This window comes from Dromiciops gliroides, chromosome 2 (assembly GCF_019393635.1).
Source record: "Dromiciops gliroides isolate mDroGli1 chromosome 2, mDroGli1.pri, whole genome shotgun sequence".
Classification (NCBI taxonomy): Eukaryota; Metazoa; Chordata; class Mammalia; order Microbiotheria; family Microbiotheriidae; genus Dromiciops; species Dromiciops gliroides.
This window is the reverse complement of record NC_057862.1, coordinates 484,914,709-484,936,976: the sequence shown is the minus strand read 5'-3', so window position 1 is coordinate 484,936,976 and position 22,268 is coordinate 484,914,709. Positions and strand designations below refer to the sequence as shown.

Below are 22,268 nucleotides of genomic sequence, written 5' to 3'. Positions count from 1 at the left end.
GGTGCATTTCCCAAACTTGATTTTCAAGGTGTAGGTCTACATAGTTGTTTTGGAACCACAGTTTAAAACCAGTCAGACAACTTATGGGACAAAATGGGACTTTTCGATATAAGTAGTAATAAAAATAACTTGGGCTCTTTCTGATGGTAATAGGTGCTAAGTGGCTTGGTCAAGCCCTAATAAACACAAAAAAGTCTCATGCATTTTTCTTAGGATGGCAATGGAAGGATAAAGGTTCCAGATCTTCATGTAGAACTCATATGAAAAAGTGGGTATGATTTGCTTGATATTTTAAACAGGACTATTTGCAAGTGTCCATGTTTTTGCATTTGAAAAAAATCTATCAAATATGCCAAGTTAATTTTCTTGCATTTGAGTTCAAGTGGCCCCTTCTTGTATTTCTCTCTTGAGGGGGATGGGAGGATCCCCCAGCAGCTGCCAGGATCTTGGCCTAGTTCTAACCCCACTTCACAATGAGCCCTTCAGTAGGAGTGTAGACAAGCCAGTTCTGTGGAGTGTCTGTACATGTCTGCCCTGCCCTGCCTCTCCCCTGCTCTGCCTTGGCCTGGCTCTACCCTGCCCTGGACACCTCCACATATCCCCACATAAACACATTCAAGGATGACAAGGGTATCTGTCCTTCTATACCTTTATTCTGACTTGAGGTGATATACACATTCAGGGGATCTAGGACAATGAGTAATTTCTATGTGTGTGTATATGTGTGTGTCTGTGTCTGTGTGTTTGTGTGTTGCCCAATTTTTCTGAGAAATGTTCCACTGTGAAAATGTTTGCTTGGTGAAAGCATAGCTAATTTCCCCTTCCTTTTCCTGATCTTCACTTCAGTTTCCTGACCTATAAAATGAAAGGGTTGGACTTGATGGCCTGTGAAATTATTTCATTCTTAAATCTTATGACCCTATAAAATATTTTTGGGAGAGGATGGTAGATATGTCTATCATCATTCAACCAAGATACCTTTAGACAGAATTGAGCCACGTGAACCTTGTTTGGCAAAGTAAGGCCAAGTGCATGATATATGCGTTCTATTTTAAGTTGCACATTGAGTTATTCTTTAACAGAAAAAAAAAAGTTGAGAAGACACTTTTATCAGAAGACAAACATCATTCCAAAATGACCAAAGCAACTCTCTTTTAAGCATTTTTTCTTCTTTGAACTACAAATAACATTTTGTGTTGCATTAGTCATGGACAAAGAATTCACATTCTGTTATCAAGCCTCTCAGTGCTTAGCTAGATTGGTTCTTGGGCAGTAGTGTGGCTCTGGCTTCATATTTGAAACCTTTCTAACTCAACAGAACTTGTCAAATCTTTTCCTCAGTTGGCATAACCTTCAAGAACCCAGGCTCACCTTCACATCACAATGAGCATGGAAAGAGGACTTTTGTGGAGGTGGGAATTTACTTACTTTTAAAAATCCATTTCACTTAGTTTTTTGGTTTTGCTTTTTGTTTTTAATCACAGTACCTTGTCCACCTGGAGAGGAATGACAAATCTCTTGAGGGATGGTATGGAAGGTGATTTAGAGTTCTGCTCAAAGTATTGATTCAAGTTTGTCAAGTAGAAGAGCTGATAAAGACTATGGTCCTTGTAGGAAATGACATCAAACACGATATGGCCGTCTTCTTCATAGGCATTTACGTGATGAAAGACAACCATGGGATCAGCATAAAACTTGGTCAGCAGGGTCCGTTTTGTCCTTCGGTCAATGATGTGAATATAAGTCTGAAAGAAGATGTACACAAAACACTGGTCAGTAAAAGATGGGGGTTTTTCCATGATCCCATGAATCTGGGTGGTAAGTGATGTTTATTAAATTTCCATGCTACACCACTCCCAAACCTCCCTTTGAAGATGATCTTAGAGTAGTGTTTGTTCTCATGCTGAACATGCTTAGTATGACTCCTTACCTACAAGAAGACATTGAGCAGAGTTTCCATTTCATTAGAGCACTCTCTCCTTGCCCCCACACTCAGGTTACTGGAGTCACTGTACACATTTCTTGTCCCTCTCATCTCTATCTCTCCATCCCACACATGACAGTTCCTACTTATTAAGTGATGTGTATCATGGGGAAGGAATTCCAGCACTTTGAAAAGTCTGTTTTTGGAATTTCCTCATAGGTCATTTGAATGTGTTTGTACATTGGTCTCGTCTCTCATATATTTGTTTATTTTTCATGTTTTTACTCTTTACTAACCTCTAGTAGGGTAGTCTACCAGTGGGTAGACTAGAATGTGGTGGGAAAGTTGAAGCAGCAAAGGGGACAGAAGGAAGCAAGTAAGCACATTTATTAAGTGCCTACTCTGTGCTAGGTACTTTACAAATATGATCTCATCCGGTCCTCACAACAACCCTGCAACGTAGGTGCTATTATTATCATCATTTTACAGATGAGGAAACTGAGACAGACAGAGGTTAAGTGACTTGCTCAGGGTCACCTGGCTACTAAGTGTCTGAGGCTGGATTTGAACTCAAGTCTTCCTTATTGCAGGCCCAGTGTTTTATACACTATGCCACCTTGCTGGCCTGGCTCTCTTTGGAATGTCTATCAGGATTGCTGATGCCCCACCAGCAGGTGCCTGTGATCATAGAATGTGATATACCTTGTCTTCTTCATGGAAGGTAATGCAGGAAGCCCAGTTTGTGCCTCGAATGTAGGCAGTGGCCATCTTTAGAATATCCAACTTAAAGGGCTGTTCTAAAAAAATGATGTAGTTTTCAGTAATTCCAAAACTGTGGTAGTAGCTTGGGTTGAGAAGAGAGCGAGATGGGATGGAGCAGACAACTTCCAGATGTTTTAAGTCGTTTTTCTTTTTTTTCTCTAAAGAAAAATTCCTGAAATGTCAGTCCATATTCATATCACATACATAATTAGAACACATGCATAAAGTCACATGGGATGTTAGTCTCCCACTGTCTCCATCATAAAGGAAATTAGGCTGAGAATCCTAATACTTCTGCTACAAACAAAACTATTGACTTTCAGTATGCTCTTTAAGAAGTTCACAAATTGCTGAGGTCCTTTCCCAGTCTAGAGCTGATGGATCTAGGTGTGAACAGTACTTTTTCAGTTATAGTCAGGTAAGGTCACAATTCAACCCATTCCCAGGAAGGACGAGAAGACATCCCTGCAAGGAAGCCTAAAACGGCACAGAAAATGCCTGTGTTTGGCCCCAGCCCTATAACAGTGAAACCAGTAGATATGTCAGGGGCCTGACAGAAGAGGGGGGAGAAGGTAGTTATTGATATGGTTTCCATGGTGAGGCCATGAAGGGGCTTCTGAGCTCCTTTATACACTTTCAGGGAGCAGTGCTACCATGTAACCAGGAGTTAGGTTTCAGGCAGTGGGTAAGGCATATGTAATCATACTCAAGTATAGGTGAAAAGTAGGGGTGGGATTGGGGACAATTTAGTGAAAGACTTTTCTTTCTTTAGCACCCAGATGTTGGTTCCAGAACTGTTCTGCTATCATGATCCTATCACAAGGTTATAATATTTAGAGCTGGAGAAAACCTTAGAGAGCACCTAGTTGAAGACAATAAGGCCTGATATGTCAGAGAATCTCAGAATCACAGGATTAAAATGGACCTCTGAGGTCACTAAGTACAAACCAAAAAGAAAAAAAGAACTCCCTATTATTAAAGGAGGGAAATGACAAAACATTCTTTCACATGCTAATAAAATCCTCAGAAAAGAATCCTAGGGCAGATTTTTCATTCATGATCATTGGTGACGAAAGAGAAAATGCTCATCAGGAATTCATACCTGGTATTGTGGGAGGTATTTTAAACACCAAATATTTCGTTTTCCCCTTGTCAACTATGGATGTGCCCATGTTGAGGACATTTCCTTGAGGATCATAGTGAGGATGAGAAGTTGCCACATTTATGGCTGCAAAATTTCGGTAATCAACCTGCAAAATATCATACACCATGCTGATCAATAGAATGAACATTCATATACAACCTCGGTCAAATGACCTCCTGGGGAATACAAATAAGCACATGCAGCAAAGCCCTGATAAACCAGAAGAGACTTGGAAATGGGCATTAGACCTTCCCCCCAGCATGAGTTTTATAAAGGGTAAAATGTACTGAGAAACAGATCACTTCCTGTTACCTGACTATTTTCAATGATCTGACTGGATTAAGAATGGGGGAGGCACCTCACTGGTCTCAGCAACCGCCTGGGGATCTGAGGTTTTGTGATTTGTGATTCTGGGCTAGCTCCTTAATCCTTGCCGAGCTTCCTGGAGGCATAAATCTTCAGGTTCTTCTCATAGGCTGACAGGGAAGGGAAAAAGGTTGCAAACACTTGCAGATGTCAGTTCAGTAAAACTGCAGAATCAGAAACACCACTGCCATTCCTCCTCACAAGAAGGCCCTAGACTGATGACCTATGGGGCAGAAGAGACTGAACGAGAATGCCTCAACCCCCAGCCAATAATGATAGCTGCTTGCCAAGGCCATAAGACCCTCTCCATTCTTTAAAGTAGGATCAAGGACTTAGAATTGGAAAGGAACTTTGGAGGCCATTAGTGCAGCCCCTTCATTTTACTAATGAGGAAACTCATTAGTGAATCTATCAATCTTTAGAAATCCCTAGAAAATGTGCTATTTTTAGATTTGAACCTAGGTCTCCCTGACTGCAAGTCTACAGGAGGGGAACATGGCATTACAACCATAAAATGCACTCCCCTTAGAGAACCTTCCGGGTACGTTGTAGGAGCATCAGAGCTTGGAGCTGGTGCTGGAGAAAATGATGAAGCATGTCTATGTGTCAGAGGAACATTGGCTTCCCTACCACACCCATGCTCATTACTCAGATTCATAGACTTTCAGAGCTGGGAGAGATCTTGGAGATCATTTCTTCCAAACCCCTTTTTTGACAGAGAATGAACTGAGGTTCAAAGAGTACAGGGGGGACAGCTAGGTGGTACAGTGGATAAAGCACCAGCCCTGGATTCAGGAGGACCTGAGTTCAAATCTGGCCCCAGACACTTGACACTTAATAGCTGTGTGACCTTGGGCAAGTCACTTAACCCTCACTGCCCCACCAAAAAATCAAAAATCAAAGAGTACAGTTATTTGACTAAGGTCCTTCCATGAGTTAGTGGCAGAACCAGAATTTGATCTCAGGTTTCCTGTCTCCTGACCCAAGGCTTTTCCACCTTAGGACATTTCAAAAGACTAGTGCCTTCAGGTTAAATGCATCTGGAGACCAGGCTGCAAGGCTATGGAGTCATATCTCTATACCCCCAAGGTTATGGTCAGTGTCTTCAGGCCCAGGGAAGCTCAATCAGAACACTTTCTTATTGAGTTAGGGCTTGCAGAGCAAAGACAAGTATTGCTGATGATTTGAAATTCACAGCTACCTTCTCCAGGGTCTCCAGAGTTTCTGGATTGATTTTCCTAATGTAATTTGTCTCTGTAGTAGCATAGAAGTCCTCCCCACATTTCATGATGTTGATTAGGCAGTTATCAGTGAAGTCCGGAATAGTGTGGGACAAGTAGGAAAAAGCTCTGGGGAGAGAAAAAAGAAATAATTTCATTCCACAGACTCTGCTGTTTTAACCATTTAGCACAGAGAAGAGATTTCAGAGTCTACTGTAACTGCTGTGCTCAGGAAGAGTAGTCTCCTGGGTCATTTCCCTAGCTAGCAGTCTGGTCTAATGAGTGGGTGCTAGAAAGCACAGTGCCCCTCACACAGCTGAGAACAAGCTAAAGAGGTATCAAGGATCACAAGGCACTGAGAAATCCCAGAATTCCACTCTCCAATGGTTGTAAAAAGTGTCTGGTACAGTGGGAAGTGTACCGGATTTAGAACCAGAGATTTAGAGCTGGAAGGAACTTTAGTGGCCACCTAGTCCCCTGCTCATCATTTTACAGGTCACAAAGCTGCACTCTGGAGTATGGAAATAACTTGACCAAGGTCACCAAGCAGCAAGAGGCTGTCAGGATTTTTAAACCTATGTCTTTCAGCTCCAAATCCAGGGCTCCTTTCACTTATACTATTAGTCAGTGGAATTGGATCTGAATCCTAGATCTGAAAGGGCACATTCTTACCCATCTTGAGCTTTAGTTTCCCCCTCTCAAAAATGAGGGGGTTGAACTAGATGAGTTCTAAGGTCTCTAGCTTTATGACATAATGACAAGTACTATGTGTGTGCTGGCTCTTAATTCCTCTGCTGGTGGAGATTGTAACAGAAGTTACCTAACCTGGGGAGGTAGTTTGGTACATCTGAAAGAACCATGACTAATTTTTTTTTTTTTTTGCGGGGCAATGGGGGTTAAGTGACTTGCCCAGGGTCACACAGCTAGTTAAGTGTCAAGTGTCTGAGCCCAGATTTGAACTCAGGTCTTCCTGAATCCAGGGCCAATGCTTTATCCACATGGCACCACCTAGCTGCCCCAAGAACCATGACTCTAAAATCAGAGGACTGGGTTTTAAATTATGTCATTGCCACTTATTACTTGCTTGGCTTTGGACATCTCTTCACTTCTGGGCTGGGTTGCACTAGATTAACCAAATGTTGCTTCCACCTCTAGGTCTATGATCCAATGTCTGTCTTTCTTTCTTTTTAAAAAATTTTTGTGGGGCAATGAGGGTTAAGTGACTTGCCCAAGGTCAATACAGCTAGTAAGTATCAAGTGTCTGAGGCTGGATTTGAACTCAGGTCCTCCTGAATCCAAGGCCAGTGCTTTATCCACTACGCCACCTAGCTGTCCCAGATCCAATGTCTTTCAATTCAATCCAACAAACAGTCATTAAGCACTTACAATGTCAAAAACTGTGTCATATACAACAAAAACAGCAATAAAGGAAAAACAAAACTAACCTGGTCTTCAAGGAGTTTATGTTCTACTTGGGAGGAAGTGGTGGTAAGAGAGAGCACAGAAAGGATATAACATATATATAAGCAAGTAAATACAAAGTAAGTTTATAAGAGAAAGAATGCTAATTACATTAAATCAGGAAACATTTTTGGTAAGAGGTGGTGGCCCAAGCTGTCTTTTGAAGGAAACTTGGGGTTTCATAAAATGAAGGTAAATCAGAAATGCAGGCTTGGGGCATTACATGTGTAAAGAGATGATGGTAGGAAATGGAATAGCTTACTGGACATTGACTGGAATGAAGAGGACAAATAGGGTGATAATATTGAACAGGACTGGAAAGTTGGTGGGAGCCATATTGTGGAGGGCTTTAAATTGCAGGTTGAGCAATTTGTTTATCCTCAAGCTACTAAGTACATAATCACTGGACATTGTTAGGAGGACATTGACACAGTCAGATCTTTTGTTTTTAGGAATATCAATTTGGCATCTGTATAGACTAAATTAAAGATTGTTATTGTTTAGCCATTTCAGTTGTGTCTGACTATTTGTGACCCCATTTGGGGTTTTCATGGCAAAGCTACTGGAGTGGTCTGCCATTTCCTTCTCCAGCTCATTTTACAGATGGGAATACCGAGGCAAACAGGATTAAATGACTTGCCCAGGGTCACACAGATAATAAGTGTCAGAGGCCAGATCCGAATTCAGGAAAATGAGTCTTCCTGACTCTAGGACTGGCACTCTTTCCACTGTGCCATGTAGCTGTCCCCCAAATTAAGGACAGAAAAAAACTAACAGGAGAGAAAAGAATTGGGGATTTATTGCAATAGTACAGGTGCAAGGTGATGAGAGCCTATATTAGGGAAAATATGTAAATGGGGAGAAAAGGACAAATTCAAGAGATACTGTGGAGGAAGAATCAACAATAACAGCTAGAATTTATATAGCACTTTAAGGTTTGCAAAGCACTTCATAAATATTATCTTATTGTATCTTCACAACAACCCTTCAAGGTAGCTGCTATTATTACAACCCCATTTTACAGATTCTTCATCTGAATTGCTCCAACTGAAGCTTATAGAAGTTAAATGACTTGCCCAAGGTCACACAGCTAGTAAGAGTCCAAGCCAGGATTTGAACTCAGGTTTTCCTGACTCCAAGTGTAGCACTCTATCCATTGTACTGCCTCCCAATGTGTAGCAATTAATTGGATGTAGGGAATGAAATAGTCAAGGGCGACGCCAAGGTTTTGAAGTTGAATGATTGGAAGGATGATGGTGCCATTAACAGAAATAAGGACAGCTAGAGAAGGGATAAGTGAAGGGAAAATATAGTGTGTTCTATTTTGGACATATTGAGTTTGGGACAACTATGGGACATGAAGATGGAAATATATAACTGTCAGTTGGTAATGTGAGACTGGAGAGAGAGGGCTAGATATATAGAATTAGGAATCACCTCCATAGGGATGATAACCCAGATGAGTTTGTCACAGGAGAGAGAACAGAAATTGAAGAGAAGAGAGACCAGGATAGAGTCTTGGGTGATGCCCACACTTAGTGGGAGGAAGGAGGAGAAGGATCCAGCAAAGGTAACTGAAGAGGAACAGTAAGTTATATAGAAGAACCCAAAGAGAGCAGTGATACAGAAGCTAACAGAAAGAAGTATCTAGGGGGAGGGAATGATCAATAGGATCAAAGGTTACAGAGAGGTCAAGTATAATAGGAGAGGAAAATGATTATATTTAGAGATTGTTGGGAACCTTGGAGAGAGCAGTTTCAATTGAATGATGGGGTAGAAAGCTGTTGTAAGGGATTAAGAAGTAACAAGTGAGTAAATGGAGGCAATGAGTATAGACTACCCTTTCTGGTAGTTCGGCTGTGAAAGAGAAAGGAGATAAAAGATGATAGTTTAAGGGAATGGCAGGCTCAAGTGATGGATTTTTTTAAGGACAGAAGATATCTGGGTATATTTATAGGCATAGAAGTAATCCATGGGAAGGAGAGATGGAAGACAAGAGAAAGAGAGGGAATGATTGAGGCTCCTGGAGGAGACTGATATGACTAGGATCAGGAGTATAAGAGTGATTGGTCTTGGCAAGAAGAAAGCCCACCTCTTTATTTTATTTATTTATTTTTTTTTAGTGAGGCAATTGGGGTTAAGTGACTTGCCCAGGGTCACACAGCTAGTAAGTGTTAAGTGTCTGAGGCCGGATTTGAACTCAGGTACTCCTGACTCCAGGGCCGGTGCTCTATCCACTGCGCCATCTAGCTGCCCCAAGCCTACCTCTTTAACAGAGACTGGAGGAAGGGAGAGAACAGGGGATGATGAAAAAGGATTTCGAAATATGAAGTAGGAGAGAAGAGGGAACTCCCCGTAGATGGACTCTTTCCCAGCAAAGGAGGAAATGAGAGTCTCTGTCTCTGCACTACCTACCCAATAGCCCTATTATGTAGTTATGCTCTATGTTTGAGAGCCATGTAATCAGAAGTCTGGGAAAGATGTTAAGACAGGCTCCATTGTAGCCAACTACCTCTTGGCAGAGCTGTGCCAACTATTGCCATCCCAACTCTGCTCTTTATTAGCTGTATGACTTTCAGATCACTTCACTCCGAGTCTCTAATTATTCACCTATAACATGAGTAACATGCAAAGATGACTTTTTTGGGAGTCAGAGGATCCAGGTTCAGTTTCCAGGTGACTTCCTAGCTGGGTAACCATGTCCCAGTTAATACCCTTTCATCAGGCCTTAGTTTCCTCATCTGTAAAATGAAGGGGGTGTGACAAAATGATATTTTTGAACTTTATGAATCTATGTCCCCTGGCTGCTCAAGCCCCCTTCACTGATGGATATTATTAAGACATCTATCGTACTAACCACAACTTAAATGTTTGTGGAATGGAATTGAATTTGCCTGACAGATAAGAATTTATCCTATGCCTAAAGGCTGCAAATCTAAAATAGTCTTGTGGTAGTGTGGCATTAACAGATGATGTAGACAGAAGATGGACAGAAGACTTACAAAGCAAGACAGGAAAGAATAAACAGAGGAGTAAAAAAGAGTTGTCCTAACAGTGAGAGCTTCTGAAGGCAGATCACAATTTAAAACAGGTGGTTACTTGGAAAATATATTTTTGCAGGGATCTGGATAAGCCATAGTTCCAAACTCTGACACCACAATCCTGTTGGCTTCAATATTGGAATTGTAGGTGTCACTTCGCAGGTATTTACTTCGATAATGAACTTCACCTGGAATAGAAGCAACAGAATCTTCTCAGACCCAGACTGTTTTCAGTGCTTCAAAATTTGTACCAAGAAATGTTCATCTTTGTGTGCTCAGAGCCTAGAATAATAATAATAACTAACATTTATGTAGCACCTACTCTGTGTCAGGCACTGGGCTAAGTGCCTTACAAATATTATCTCGTTTGATCCTTACAACAACCTTGGGAGGTGGTAGGGGTAGGTGCTATTGCTATCCCCATTTTACAGATGAGGAAAATGAGGTGGATAGAGGTTAAATGACTTGCCCAGTGTCACACAGTAAGTACCTGAAGCCAGATTTGAAAGCAGGCCTTCTAGACTCCAGGCCTGGCTCTTTATCCAGTGTGCTAACCTAGCTACCTTTAAAAAGGGTTCCTTGCATATAATAGGCATAATAATAAAATCTGAATTGTACTAAATTCAATGCTACTCTTGCAATTTTATATCCAGCTAGTCCCCTTCACACACTCCATGCTCCAGCCAAACTTGTCTATTCTTTGTCATCAGAACACACCTTTTGCCTTTGCTCCCCCTGGAAGCTTTCTTAAGCCTGGAATTCCCACTCCAACCTGTTGAAGTCTTATCCAGCCCAACTCAGAAGCCTCCACCTCCTGCATGAAACCTTCTCTGATCCTCCCCCTCAATGACTGTGATAGGCCTAGGTGAGAATCTCCCTTATTGTTTGAAAGGTGGGGTCCCCAAAGAGTGTATGATAAATAAGTGGTTGATCTTTTTTTTTTAATTTTTTAGTGAGGCAATTGGGGTTAAGTGACTTGCCCAGGGTCACACAGTTGGTTCTTGGACATTTCCACTGGGATAAGGGTCTACTACGCTGTGAAGCCTCAGCCTTACTTCAGACCCCAAGGATATTTTTTTCACCTTAGGAGAATAAAAATCAAATCTTTGGGGAAAGGTTCAGTGAAGCCACCATTTTAAAGCAATTTTGGGGTGTTTTTCCTAACTCCTTTTAGGGAGAAACAACTATACAAAACCAGGTCTGACAACAGGTTAGAATTTGACCGGCTTGGTATTTTACCACAGAAACTCTTTGCTTCTTGCTGATTATTGTATTAGAGCTTGTTTTGTGGTTGATTTGATACTGGTATTCCTAAATAAGACTTGTTTATTCAACAAGCATTTATTAGGTACCTACTATGTGTTAGTCATTGTACTAGGCATAGGAGATAGTCTCTTTCCCCAAGGAACTTATGATCTATAGAGTGGTTGGGGTGGAGGGAGACCAACAAGAGTAGAAAAGTAAAAACATGTACTTGACCTGTGATTTCATTGGTATGTGAACACCCAGGAAGCAAACTCCTGCCAAAGCAGATTGGCATCTACCTTTCAACATACAGTAACAGAGTTACCTGGGGCACCAACAGGGTACCGTGACTTGCACAGGGTCATGTAGCCAGTATATGCCAAATGCCAAATTTGAATTCAGGTTTTTCTGACTCAACTCAAAAGGCAGCTCTCTAAACACAAGCCATTTTGCCTCTTAAATGCAAACATATACACAGTACATAAGAAGTAGTTTCAGGAGGCAGCTAGGTGGCGCAGTGGATAGAGCACCGGCCCTGGAGTCAGGAGTACCTGAGTTCAAATCCAGCTTCAGACACTTGACACTTACTAGCTGTGTGACCCTGGGCAAGTCACTTAACCCCAATTGCCTCACTTAAAAAAAAAAAAAAAAGAAGTAGTTTCAGAAGGCTGGACACTAGCAACTGGGGGGACCAGGATAGGCTTGTACTTGAGTTTAGCCTTGAAGGAATGATTGCTAATGTTTGCATTCATGTAACTAGAGATGTGCTGATAAATTTTAACAACTGGCTCTTAGCAGGAAAAATGAGAGCAGAACATACTCTAAAGTTTAGCAAACATTATTAGCATTTTCTCCGTCACTTTCTGAAGTGTAGACAATTAACAAATTAACCCTTGATTTGTAGCATTTGCTCATTTTGTTTACGCTGAAAATTTAACAACCAGCTCTCCAGAACCAGTAAGAGTTGTCCCCAGCATACCCCTGTGTAAAGTAAAACCCTTTAGATCCGGGTTGCTCCTTCTCAGTGCTGTATTTTGGTTTCTGTACAATTCAATTCAGCAAACATTTCTTACACTTACAAAGTGCAAGAAACATGTGCTGGGGGTCTGAACAAGAGCTACGAGTACCAATATAACCAGATTTATGCCCTCAGGGAGCTCATAGTCCCGGGTACCTGAAACACACTCTCTCTTCATCTCTTACTTTCAAAATCTTTATCTTCTTTTAAGGTTCAAATCTGTTGCTACCTCCTCCTGTGTAAACTTCCTTGACTCCCTCATCCAAAAGTTCTCCCCTATCTCAGATATTCCTAGAACATTTTGTCAGTGTCTCTCCTTTTCTCCATTGCTACCTAGCTTGGATTATGCTTCTCGGAATACCTGATATATCTCACTAGCAGAATGAACACATGGTGGGAGTGGGGGGTAGGATGGGATTGTGTTATTGTATCCCCATGCCAAACACATGGCTTTTCACATAAAAGCCTTGAATATTTATTCAATATTTGTTCAATTGAACTGAAGACAGGGATACAAATAAACACTTAAGACTAGGATGGATCTCACTTTTTCTATTACACATTTCACTAGGTCACTATGAAAACTACCACTAATTCTGTAGTTCCTATAACTCCACCTGAAATCTCTTCCAGTTATATAACAAAGCTTCTTAAACTGTGGGTCAAGACCCCATGTGGGGTCATGTAACTGAATGTGGGAGTCATAAAAAATTTGGCAGCAAATATTTGATTTGTGTACCTATTTTATATTCCTATGTACCTAGGGTCACATAAAAATTTCTTAGGCAAAAAGGGGGGTGGTGAGTGGAAAAAAGTTTAAGAAGCCCCGATATATAAAGTGAATGATAATGTCTGACTACAAGGTTCCTTTGGCACCTTCCCCTATCCCTCAAATGCATGGATTTGCATCTGATATGAATATTTAATTAAATGTATTTATGCCTTTGTATATCAGCTGTTTGGTTGCTAAAAGGGGAAAAAATGAACTGTTGTATAAAGAAAAGAAGGATTAAGTCAACATGTGAAAGACATAAAGTACTACCCCTTTTTGTATATGAACAGTCTGGTTGCAGAAAGGGACAGAAAAAGAATTTTTATAAATGAAAAAATGGCTAAAATTTATATTTGAAGAAAGTATTTCTGTTAAAATGTGAGGACAGAGTCAGGAACATTGGTCAGAGAACTGAAGAGGACTGATAGGAGAACAGAGAAATGACTTGGCCTGTAGGGTATGGTAGTCCTTTAGCTTATCTACATGTAATATTTTTAGAACTTGAGAGGTTAAAACTCACAAAGTACTAAATCAAATAACTGTTTTGAAATGATGGCATTACTTGGTTTCATAACTGATGGAAAATTGGATTTTGTGAGTTTTATATCATAATAGAAAGATGAGTCCCTGAGAACCAGGAGTTTTTGATTTGAGACATTGAGTAGTAAAGAACCAAGTGGGATAAGATGGGTGAGAGAAATAGTCATGGGGTTCTTTAAACTGGGATCATAGATCTGTAGGGATCTGTGGATAGATTCTGGGGCATCTGTGAACTTAGATGGGAAAGATATGTATCTTTGTTTCAATGTAATTGGTTTCCTTTGTAATCTTGTATATTTTGTTTTATGCATTTAAAAACATTTTTTTGAAAAGAGATCCATGGGTGTCACCACACTGCCAAGGGGTTCATGAGATGAAAAAGGTTGCAGCAGAAATATTCAGCTGATAGGATGGCTGTAGCTGTTAACACTGAGAGTTGCTAATAGACTGAAAAAAAAAAGGCTGAAATTCACTGGAAGAGAGATGAATTTCCACTTTTGCCTTTTATTTCCCAGGCACACTGTGTGAATTCCACTTCCCTGTTATCTGAGAATGGGACTCCACCTTTTGAGCTACCCTGGATTTTGATAGGTCATCTCTGGCCTTATATTCTTTGGTTTTAAGACTCCACTAGCACTTCCCAGACATCTTTAGCCATGCTACTTTGCTTGGCCATTTGTCTTTTCCCCTTTATGTGCTGTCTTCCCTCATTAGAATGTAAACTTTTTGAGAGTAGGGACTATCTTAGTTTTTCTTTTCTTTTCTTTTGTGGGGCAATGAGGGTTAAGTGACTTGCCCAGGCCCAGGTAAGTGTCAAGTATCGGAAGCCTAATTTGAACTCAGGTCCTCCTGAATCCAAAGCCAGTGTTTTATCCACTGTGCTACCTAGCTGCCTAGAATGTCTTACTTTTATTTGTATCCTGAGCACTTATCACAGTGCCTAGCTCTTAACAACTTTATCTATCTTTTTTCTTTCTTTCTATCATCTATCTATCTATCACCTATTTTTAGCATCATCCATGGTTTGAAAGAGGTAATTCCTCTCAGAAGTACCTGGCAGTTCTCAGTTGTTTTCCTCTGGTTTGAGAGGGAACAGCAGGGGAAAAAGATAAACTCTGCATCTTTGGGGCTAGAAGAAGCTAACAGTGTAAGACAGCATCCGCTTGAGTGAAGAGTTGGCTAGGCTTGTTTGTATTTCCCAGAGAACCAATCTGAAGAACTTTGTAGTTATCTGGCTTAAGGTAACTATGATCACAAAAGCAAAACATTGCCTCAGGACACTTTAAAGGATTATTATGAGTTAAAAGAACTTATTACTATTTCATCACTTTGAGAGTAGGAGACTTAATTTACCCAACAACAGAATATTAACAACAGACAGTAGAGAAGCAGCTTTGTGTGATGCTATTGTTGTTTGTCCTTTGTTGTCGAAGAGGACCATGACATTGGGGTGATGTCATGACTTGCAGTGAATTGGATTTAAGCTAGGGAGGACTGTGCAAGGTCACCAACCTCATTCTCTCCTCCAGGGCCATCTGGGTCTAGTGTTGAGATATATATCAGGAGGACTCGAGATGGCCTTGGATGTTTAAGGCAACTGGGGTTAAGAGATTTGCCCAGGGTCAGACAGCTAGTAAAGTGTCTGAGTTGAGATTTGAACTCAGATCCTCCCAACTTCAGGGTGAGTGCTCTATCCACTGTGTCATCTAGCAGCCCCTATGTGGTACAGATTGTTGATGAAGGAAACAAAGACATTAAGACCTTCAGGAAAAGTTGTTAGTTTCCCTAAGGGGACTCCTTAGTCATGTTTCTCCCTTCTAGATTTTTTTACATATGTGTCATTCTTCCCAACTATAAAAAATTAATTATTATATCTAATCTGAAGAAATTTATATAATTGGATTTATGAAAAATTATGATTATATGAAAAATTATGGGCTTAAAGAAATTATAATTGGGCCATAAGTCCCTTCATGGTCGCCATTAAAATGTATAAATATTTTTAAATGACTAGGGCTAATTTGGGGGCTAAATTGACTGGAGGACTAATCTGACTGCTATTAATTTAATATGGGCCATTTATAAAGTTCCACCACACTGCTCCACTCCCAAAATTGATAAGCAAAAGATTAAGAAGCCTCTTAACTAAATAATCAAAGCAGAGTTTATTTATGAGATACTATTTAAAATTAAGAATACAGGGAAATAAAATGTACAACCTGACTGCATTCTGGGCATCTCTTTCCACCTGCTGGGCCTGGAACTTTTTTTTAATACAATAAGGGCCTTAGCCACCTCTTGCCTTAGGGTATGTTCCACTCAGGTCCTTTATTCTAACTCTGAGCCCCTTTCACTTTGTAAATCCCCCTGCTTCTAACTTTCCTCTCCTTACTGCCACCACTGAACCCCTGTGTTTCTCTCTCACCAACCTCTCCTTCCGTTCTCCTAGTGCTCCAGTCTTTCTGCTCTCTTAATCTCGTCAGCCTCCCTCAGTCTTGTCTGCCCGTCTCCTAATCTTCTCCTTCAGCCTCCTTTTCTCCTAATCTTGTCAGTCTCCCGTTCCTTCTTGTCTGCTGGCCCCCAGTCCTCTTGTCAGCCCCCCTGAGTCTAACCCCCAGGTCTATATATATATATCTTTCTTTTCTCCACTCAAACCTTGGGGCTTTTTGCACCCACACACCAAGCTAATCCACCAGCCAGGGCTGCAGCTGGGGCTGGGGGGATGCTCAAGCATCATGTGCCTCAGCACAGGCTACGCCAGAGCCCGGCCTGGATGAGCCCAGGATCTCTCAGATAGATCCGTTCAGGGTGGAGGGAGCTAGTGCTCCCTCTCCCGAGCTGTCTGACCAGGCATCTTGTACAGCCCACTGGGCTTTTTGGCTCAGCTGAAGCAGAGGGGGAGGGGCACCAGCACCTCCCACACAGAAGAGACCCTGAGGGCCTAAGGCTTTCTAATCTCAGCCTAAAGGTAGGGTCCCCAAATTAAAATAAATTTCCACACAACAGACACTATTTCCACTGAAGGGATAGTGAGACTCAAGTTTATTTGGGGACTGTCATGTATTGATTATTCCTGCATTTACTTTCTATTGAGGAACTGTGATGCATTTGGTTATTTTTGCTTTGACTTTATTGCTTAAATAAATGTCCTGTGTTTCAAGAGTGTCATCACTGTGAATGTTTTCATGTATATAGGAAGCACACCATTGGGGACACAGGAGCTATAGTGGTAAGTAGGAGAGGTAGATTCTTCTCACAACAGGTTACCTGTAGGACCTTGAGAAAGTATAAGCTGTAGCTATATGGTAGTGGTCATTTTCTACAAGAGGGAGAGAGGGAGGGAATGAGGAAAGAAAAGAGAGAGAGAGAGAGAGAAAGAAAGAAAGAGACAGAGAGAGAAAGAAAGAGTGTGTGTGTTGATGGACATATTCTGTGGCAGAGAGTAGAAGGCGAGAGGCTTTCCAATGCATGAGTTACAGTTTGATTTAATGTGAGTTTTCTGTGTATTCCCTCTGCTAATAAACAACATTGTCTTTTCTTAGATCATAATATGAGAAGGCAGAGACCACATCTGATATGATTTGTGTAATCTGACTCTATCCCATAAACATTTATTTAATAATGCCTACTGTGTGCAGCACATTGTACCAGGCTCAAAAGATACAGATACAAACCAGGAAACAATGGACGCCCTCAAGGAGTTTATATTCTATTGATTCAGGGTCCAGAACTGCATTCTAAATACTCATAAATGCCTAGTTGCTTATGAAAAGGAGGTTCACAAATATCCTTTGATAATGAAGATAATTATAATTGAGGCTTTTTATTTGTTATTTCCTTCATAGGTAGCATCACATTTATCATTATTGTTATAGGGTTAGGACACGGGGCTGAGGGAACTCTCCTTGAGAAGACAAACACACCTTGAAGCAAGAGAGATAAACCCATTAGGTGTGGCTGCTGCCTGAGTGGCACTAGGGGGACGGAGATGACTGGAGAGATCAGAGCCGCCTCTTGCCCAATTTCCCTCAGCCCACCCCCAGTGGGGGATGTTTCACACCTTGCGTGATCACTCCCAATAAAGGAACTTCCACAGTCAGATGATCGCCCCATCTGTCCCTCTATCATTTGTCCTCTATAAAAGCTATGGCCTTTCTCTTGCTCGAGGAGATAGGTATCTCAAAGAACCATCTCTGTATCTATTTCCCCTTGAGACTCGTCTCAATGTTTCCTTTCTCTAGCTCTTAAATAAAATATTATTTTATTTTCATTGGATTTGTGTGCAAGAGAGTGAAATTCTTTAAAGAGGAATTCCTAAGGACCCCCACCCCACCTATTTCCCTGTGACAATTATCATCACAATATCCCACTGAAATATAGAATGGTACATATAGTCACTAATAACATCCTAGGACACCAAGCAAGTTTCATATTCCCCTCTCATGGGAACAATAGAGTCTTCTTTAGCCCCAGAACTTTCATTTTTGATGCATGTGAGGTAGAGAGGAAGGGGCAAGAAGGATGGAATGGGCCTTTTGAGGCCCCTCACAGCCCTGGGATTTCTCTGACTGTCCATTGGGACGCCCATGCATAGTATGCACATCAGTAGATAGCATCCTCTCCACCTGACCATGGAGCTAGACAGGAAATGATTCTTAGGGTCCAGAGCAGGACAAATGATGATAATCAGGATGTCCTTATACATGTCAGTGTTTACTCTGATCTCATAGGATTTGGGAGATGAAAGACATTTGAGAGGTCATCTGGTCTAACCCATACTTGAACAGGAATCCCTTCTACAACAACCCTAACAAGTAATCATTGAACCCATGCTTAGAAAACAACTGTAATCTAGAACTCAGCACCTCTGGCGCAACCTATTTCTACTTTGGAATAGACCTAATTGCTCAGAGCTTTGCTTTTTTTCCCCCCTTACAAAGGATTTAACTTTGTTTTTCTGTAATTTCTGCCCATTGTTCCTAATTCTTCCTTTGAGACCAAACACAGTAAGTTTGATCTCTCTTCCACATCCCACAGTCCTTCAAGAATACTTGAAGACAGGGGCAGCTAGGTGGCGCAGTGGATAGAGCACTGGCCCTGGAGTCAGGAGTACCTGAGTTCAAATCTGGCCTCAGACACTTAACACTTACTAGCTGTGTGATCCTGGGCAAGTCACTTAATCCAATTGCCCAGCAAAAAAAAAAAAAAAAAAAAATACTTGAAGACGATATTTGTGTACTCTTACCTAAATATTCTCTATTGAAGGTTAAATATCCATCACAGGACCCATGTGCTATAGAAAGAGCACTGAACTTGTACAGCAGAATCTGGCCCTGCACCAATACTAACTGTGACTTTAGGGAAGTCACTTATGTTTGCTGGGAATCAGTTTCCTTAATGAAGGAGTCAGATTAGATAATCTCTGCAATCCTTTACAGCTCTAGATCATATATTCCTATAACATAGACTGTCAGAACTGGAAAACACTACAGAGATAGCCTAATTCGAACCTTCCCATTTAACCAAATGGAGAATCTGAGGCCCAGAGAAGAGAAGTGATTTGCTTAAAGATCATATCAACAGCAAATAGAGCTGGAATTAGAACCCAGATCCACTGTCTTAGAAATCCAGAACTCTGTCCATGGTACCATATCTAAAATGGAAGTACTAAGTTATATGAAACACAGACTGACAAGATATTGACTTTAAAAAAATTATCAACCATATGGTACCACTGGGCACCATAAGATAAAACCCAAATACCACTGCCCAACAATTAGGTGATAAATCCAATGGAACACATATCCTTCTAACAATTTTAACAAGGAAAATGATAATCTGGTGCCATTTGCCCTAGTATCTAGTACATAGGAGAGTACCATAATAAATGTTTGTTGATTAATTGCTCAAGATCACAGAAATTTTAAGTGTCAGAACAGAATTTGAACATAGGATCAATGACTCCAAAGCCAGAATTCCTTCCATGTATACTGCGCTAGCTCCTAATCCTATGAATGTGTGGCCCTTTCCTCAGTAGGTAGGTTTTTACTTACCTGCTGTTCAGAGACTCAGAAGGGCCTCAGATCATAGTCAAAGATAGCTTTCTAAATCTCATTCAGACCTTAGGACAAAATATTGATAGTCTCTTCTGGGACTCATAATGATGATGCCCCTAGACAAAAGTACCATGCTGACCTTTGCCCATACCAAGGGTTAAGAGTGTAACTTGAACTCTGGCATCCAACACACCAGAGCTATACAATCAGCTATGTCTCTCACCTTGGTTAATTAGAAAGATAATTTTATTATTTGGATAGCAGTGAGATAATACCAGTTTAGAAGTTTACCTCATAAAATAGAACATTAACTTGTTCTAGGTAAAAAATTAATGAACTCAGTGAGGGCAGAGACTGTATCTTATCTGAACATTGTTTCTTCCCTCACAACTAAGAACTGGGATTTTTAATAAGTATTTGTTAAATTAAATTAAACTGAGAAATATCATGAGAAATATACACATGTAAAAGCTGACATTTTGGTTCTTAAACTAAATTTCATTGGGAAACAGCAGGGAACCTGGAGGGAGAGACAGGAGGCAAACATGTACCAGATAAGTCAAGTCACACACCACCACCTTCACCACCATCTCTACCCTAAGGTCTTTATGGAGACAACCCAGTATCCTGAGCCCAAGAGCCTTGGAAAGAGCCATGCCTCCAGCCTTCTACCCTCAGCTATCATCCTAGGAAACAAGAGACGCAGCCTGGCCATTACTCTTGCAGATGCTACAAAAGTGCCAAAGGCCAAGAACAGCAATTTCTTGCCACCAAAGTCCTTGCCACAGTCAAATGGTTCAGCATCAGAAACATATCATTTTTATCAGCTGGAAATGACGTTATAGAAGAGTTATTACATCATTATTAATTATTATAATTATTATTATTATCTTGCTGCTGCAGCCTGAGAACCCTGGGACCTTTCCTTCTGACTTGCAGCTGAAACCTTCCCTATGGGTCATCACTCTTCATAAGAAAGTGAGATCCTAGAGAGCAGGACCTGTCTTACTTTTCTGCTTATCACAGTGGTCCTGCACATAGTCAGAACTTAATAAACTTTTATTCATTCATTCATCTTGCTTTGGAAAACTGTCAGGTTTTGAAATCTCAATCAAATTTCTTATAAAAGTCATATTTGTAAGGAATGGCATAGATTTTGGATCACTCTGCATTTGGGAATGAGCCCCACTGTATCTTTTGATAAACAATATAATGGACCAAATTTTACTGATAATTTTCAATTTTTCACTAAAAAAAGTAATAGACAACTATGTGGCACAGTGGATAGGGCACAGTGGATAGAGCACAGGGCCTCGTCAGGAAGACCTGAGTTCAAATACAGTCTCAGACACTAATTGTGTGACCCTGAGCAAGTCAATTATACTGTTTGCCTCATTTTCCTTAACTGTAAGATAAGTGTCATAACAGCACCTACCTACCAGAGTTGTTGGGAAGATGAAATGAGATATTTGTGCTTAGCATGGTACCTGGCACATAGCTGGTGCTATGTAAATGCCTTTTCTCTTCCCCTTTCCTTCCCCTTCCTTCCTTCCTTCCTTCCTTTCTTTTTTTGTGTGTGTGAGGCAATTGGGGGTTAAGTGACTTGCCCAGGGTCACACAGCTAGTAAGTGTTAAGTGTCTGAGGCCTGATTTGAACTCAGGTCCTCCTGACTCCAGGGCCGGTGCTCTATCCACTGCGCCACCTTCTCCTTTCAAAGACTAGGGAGCATATCTCAAGAATGTTAGATGGTCATCAAAGGGCCAAAGTTCAAAATTGAGTTCTGCTGCTAACTGCCTTACAGGGTGACCCCAAAATTTTTATGTCCTTTTAAGTGATTAATACTTAAATCATCACTAAGACTTTTGGGACACTCCATATGTACATACCTTAGAGATGTCTCTTAATTGCTCTGGGTATTACTTTCATCAGCCATAAAATGAAGGGTTAGGTTAGATAACCTTTAAGGTTCCTTGTAGCTCTAAAGCTACGGTCCTTCATATCTGAAATTTAGGGAAGTCAATCTCTGTCCTATAGGATTCTCTTTAATTTGCTTCTTTCTACCTAAGCAAGTACACATACTCCTATAGACAGAAATCTCTAAGATGTTACTATCTAATAATACTTTTGCTACTTGGTGAATTTGACCAGTGAGCTCTACCAAGCACCTGTATATGCAATTTCTTCAAAATCCCTATGTCCCCATGAATGTCCTTAAGCCTTAGACATATAGATCACCACAGCAAAGCACATATCACCTAGGGAGGAGATTACTGACAAAAAGAAAGGCTCTCTGTACACCAAAGACACTTATTACAGCAGCCATTATTGTAATAGCAAAATAACTGGAAACAAAGTGGATGCCCATCAGTTGGGAAATGGCTAAAACAAACTTGGGCTAATGGAATATTACTATGCTTTAAGAATTGATGAACTGATGCACATGGAGCATCTTGGAAAGATGTGAATAGATGCAGAGTGAGATTAAACAGAGCCAGGAAACACACAGTGACTGAATATAACAAAACAAAACAAGGCTTCAAAAGTATGAAAAAGTAAGCTTGGGCTTCAAAGAAGAGATGAGAGGATGCTCCTTGGCAGATGTGAGGGTTCATGGGCCTGAAACATTGTATATAATGGCATTTTTTTCCTCAAGTGTTCATTGGTTTAGTTCAATTTTAAAAATTCTGTTATAAGCAATAGCTGTCCTGGGAGGGAAGA

General features: G+C 40.8%; 1 protein-coding gene across 1 annotated transcript in view; it reads right to left on the bottom strand.

The window, feature by feature from the left end:
- BCO1 (beta-carotene oxygenase 1) overlaps positions 1–22,268 on the bottom strand; it is a 45,148-nt gene that overhangs the window by 18,267 nt on the left and 4,613 nt on the right. The window contains 5 exon segments of the mRNA XM_043987504.1: positions 1,488–1,745; positions 2,627–2,844; positions 3,789–3,936; positions 5,398–5,545; positions 9,977–10,106. Of these exon segments, the coding sequence (XP_043843439.1) occupies positions 1,488–1,745; positions 2,627–2,844; positions 3,789–3,936; positions 5,398–5,545; positions 9,977–10,106 (902 nt within the window).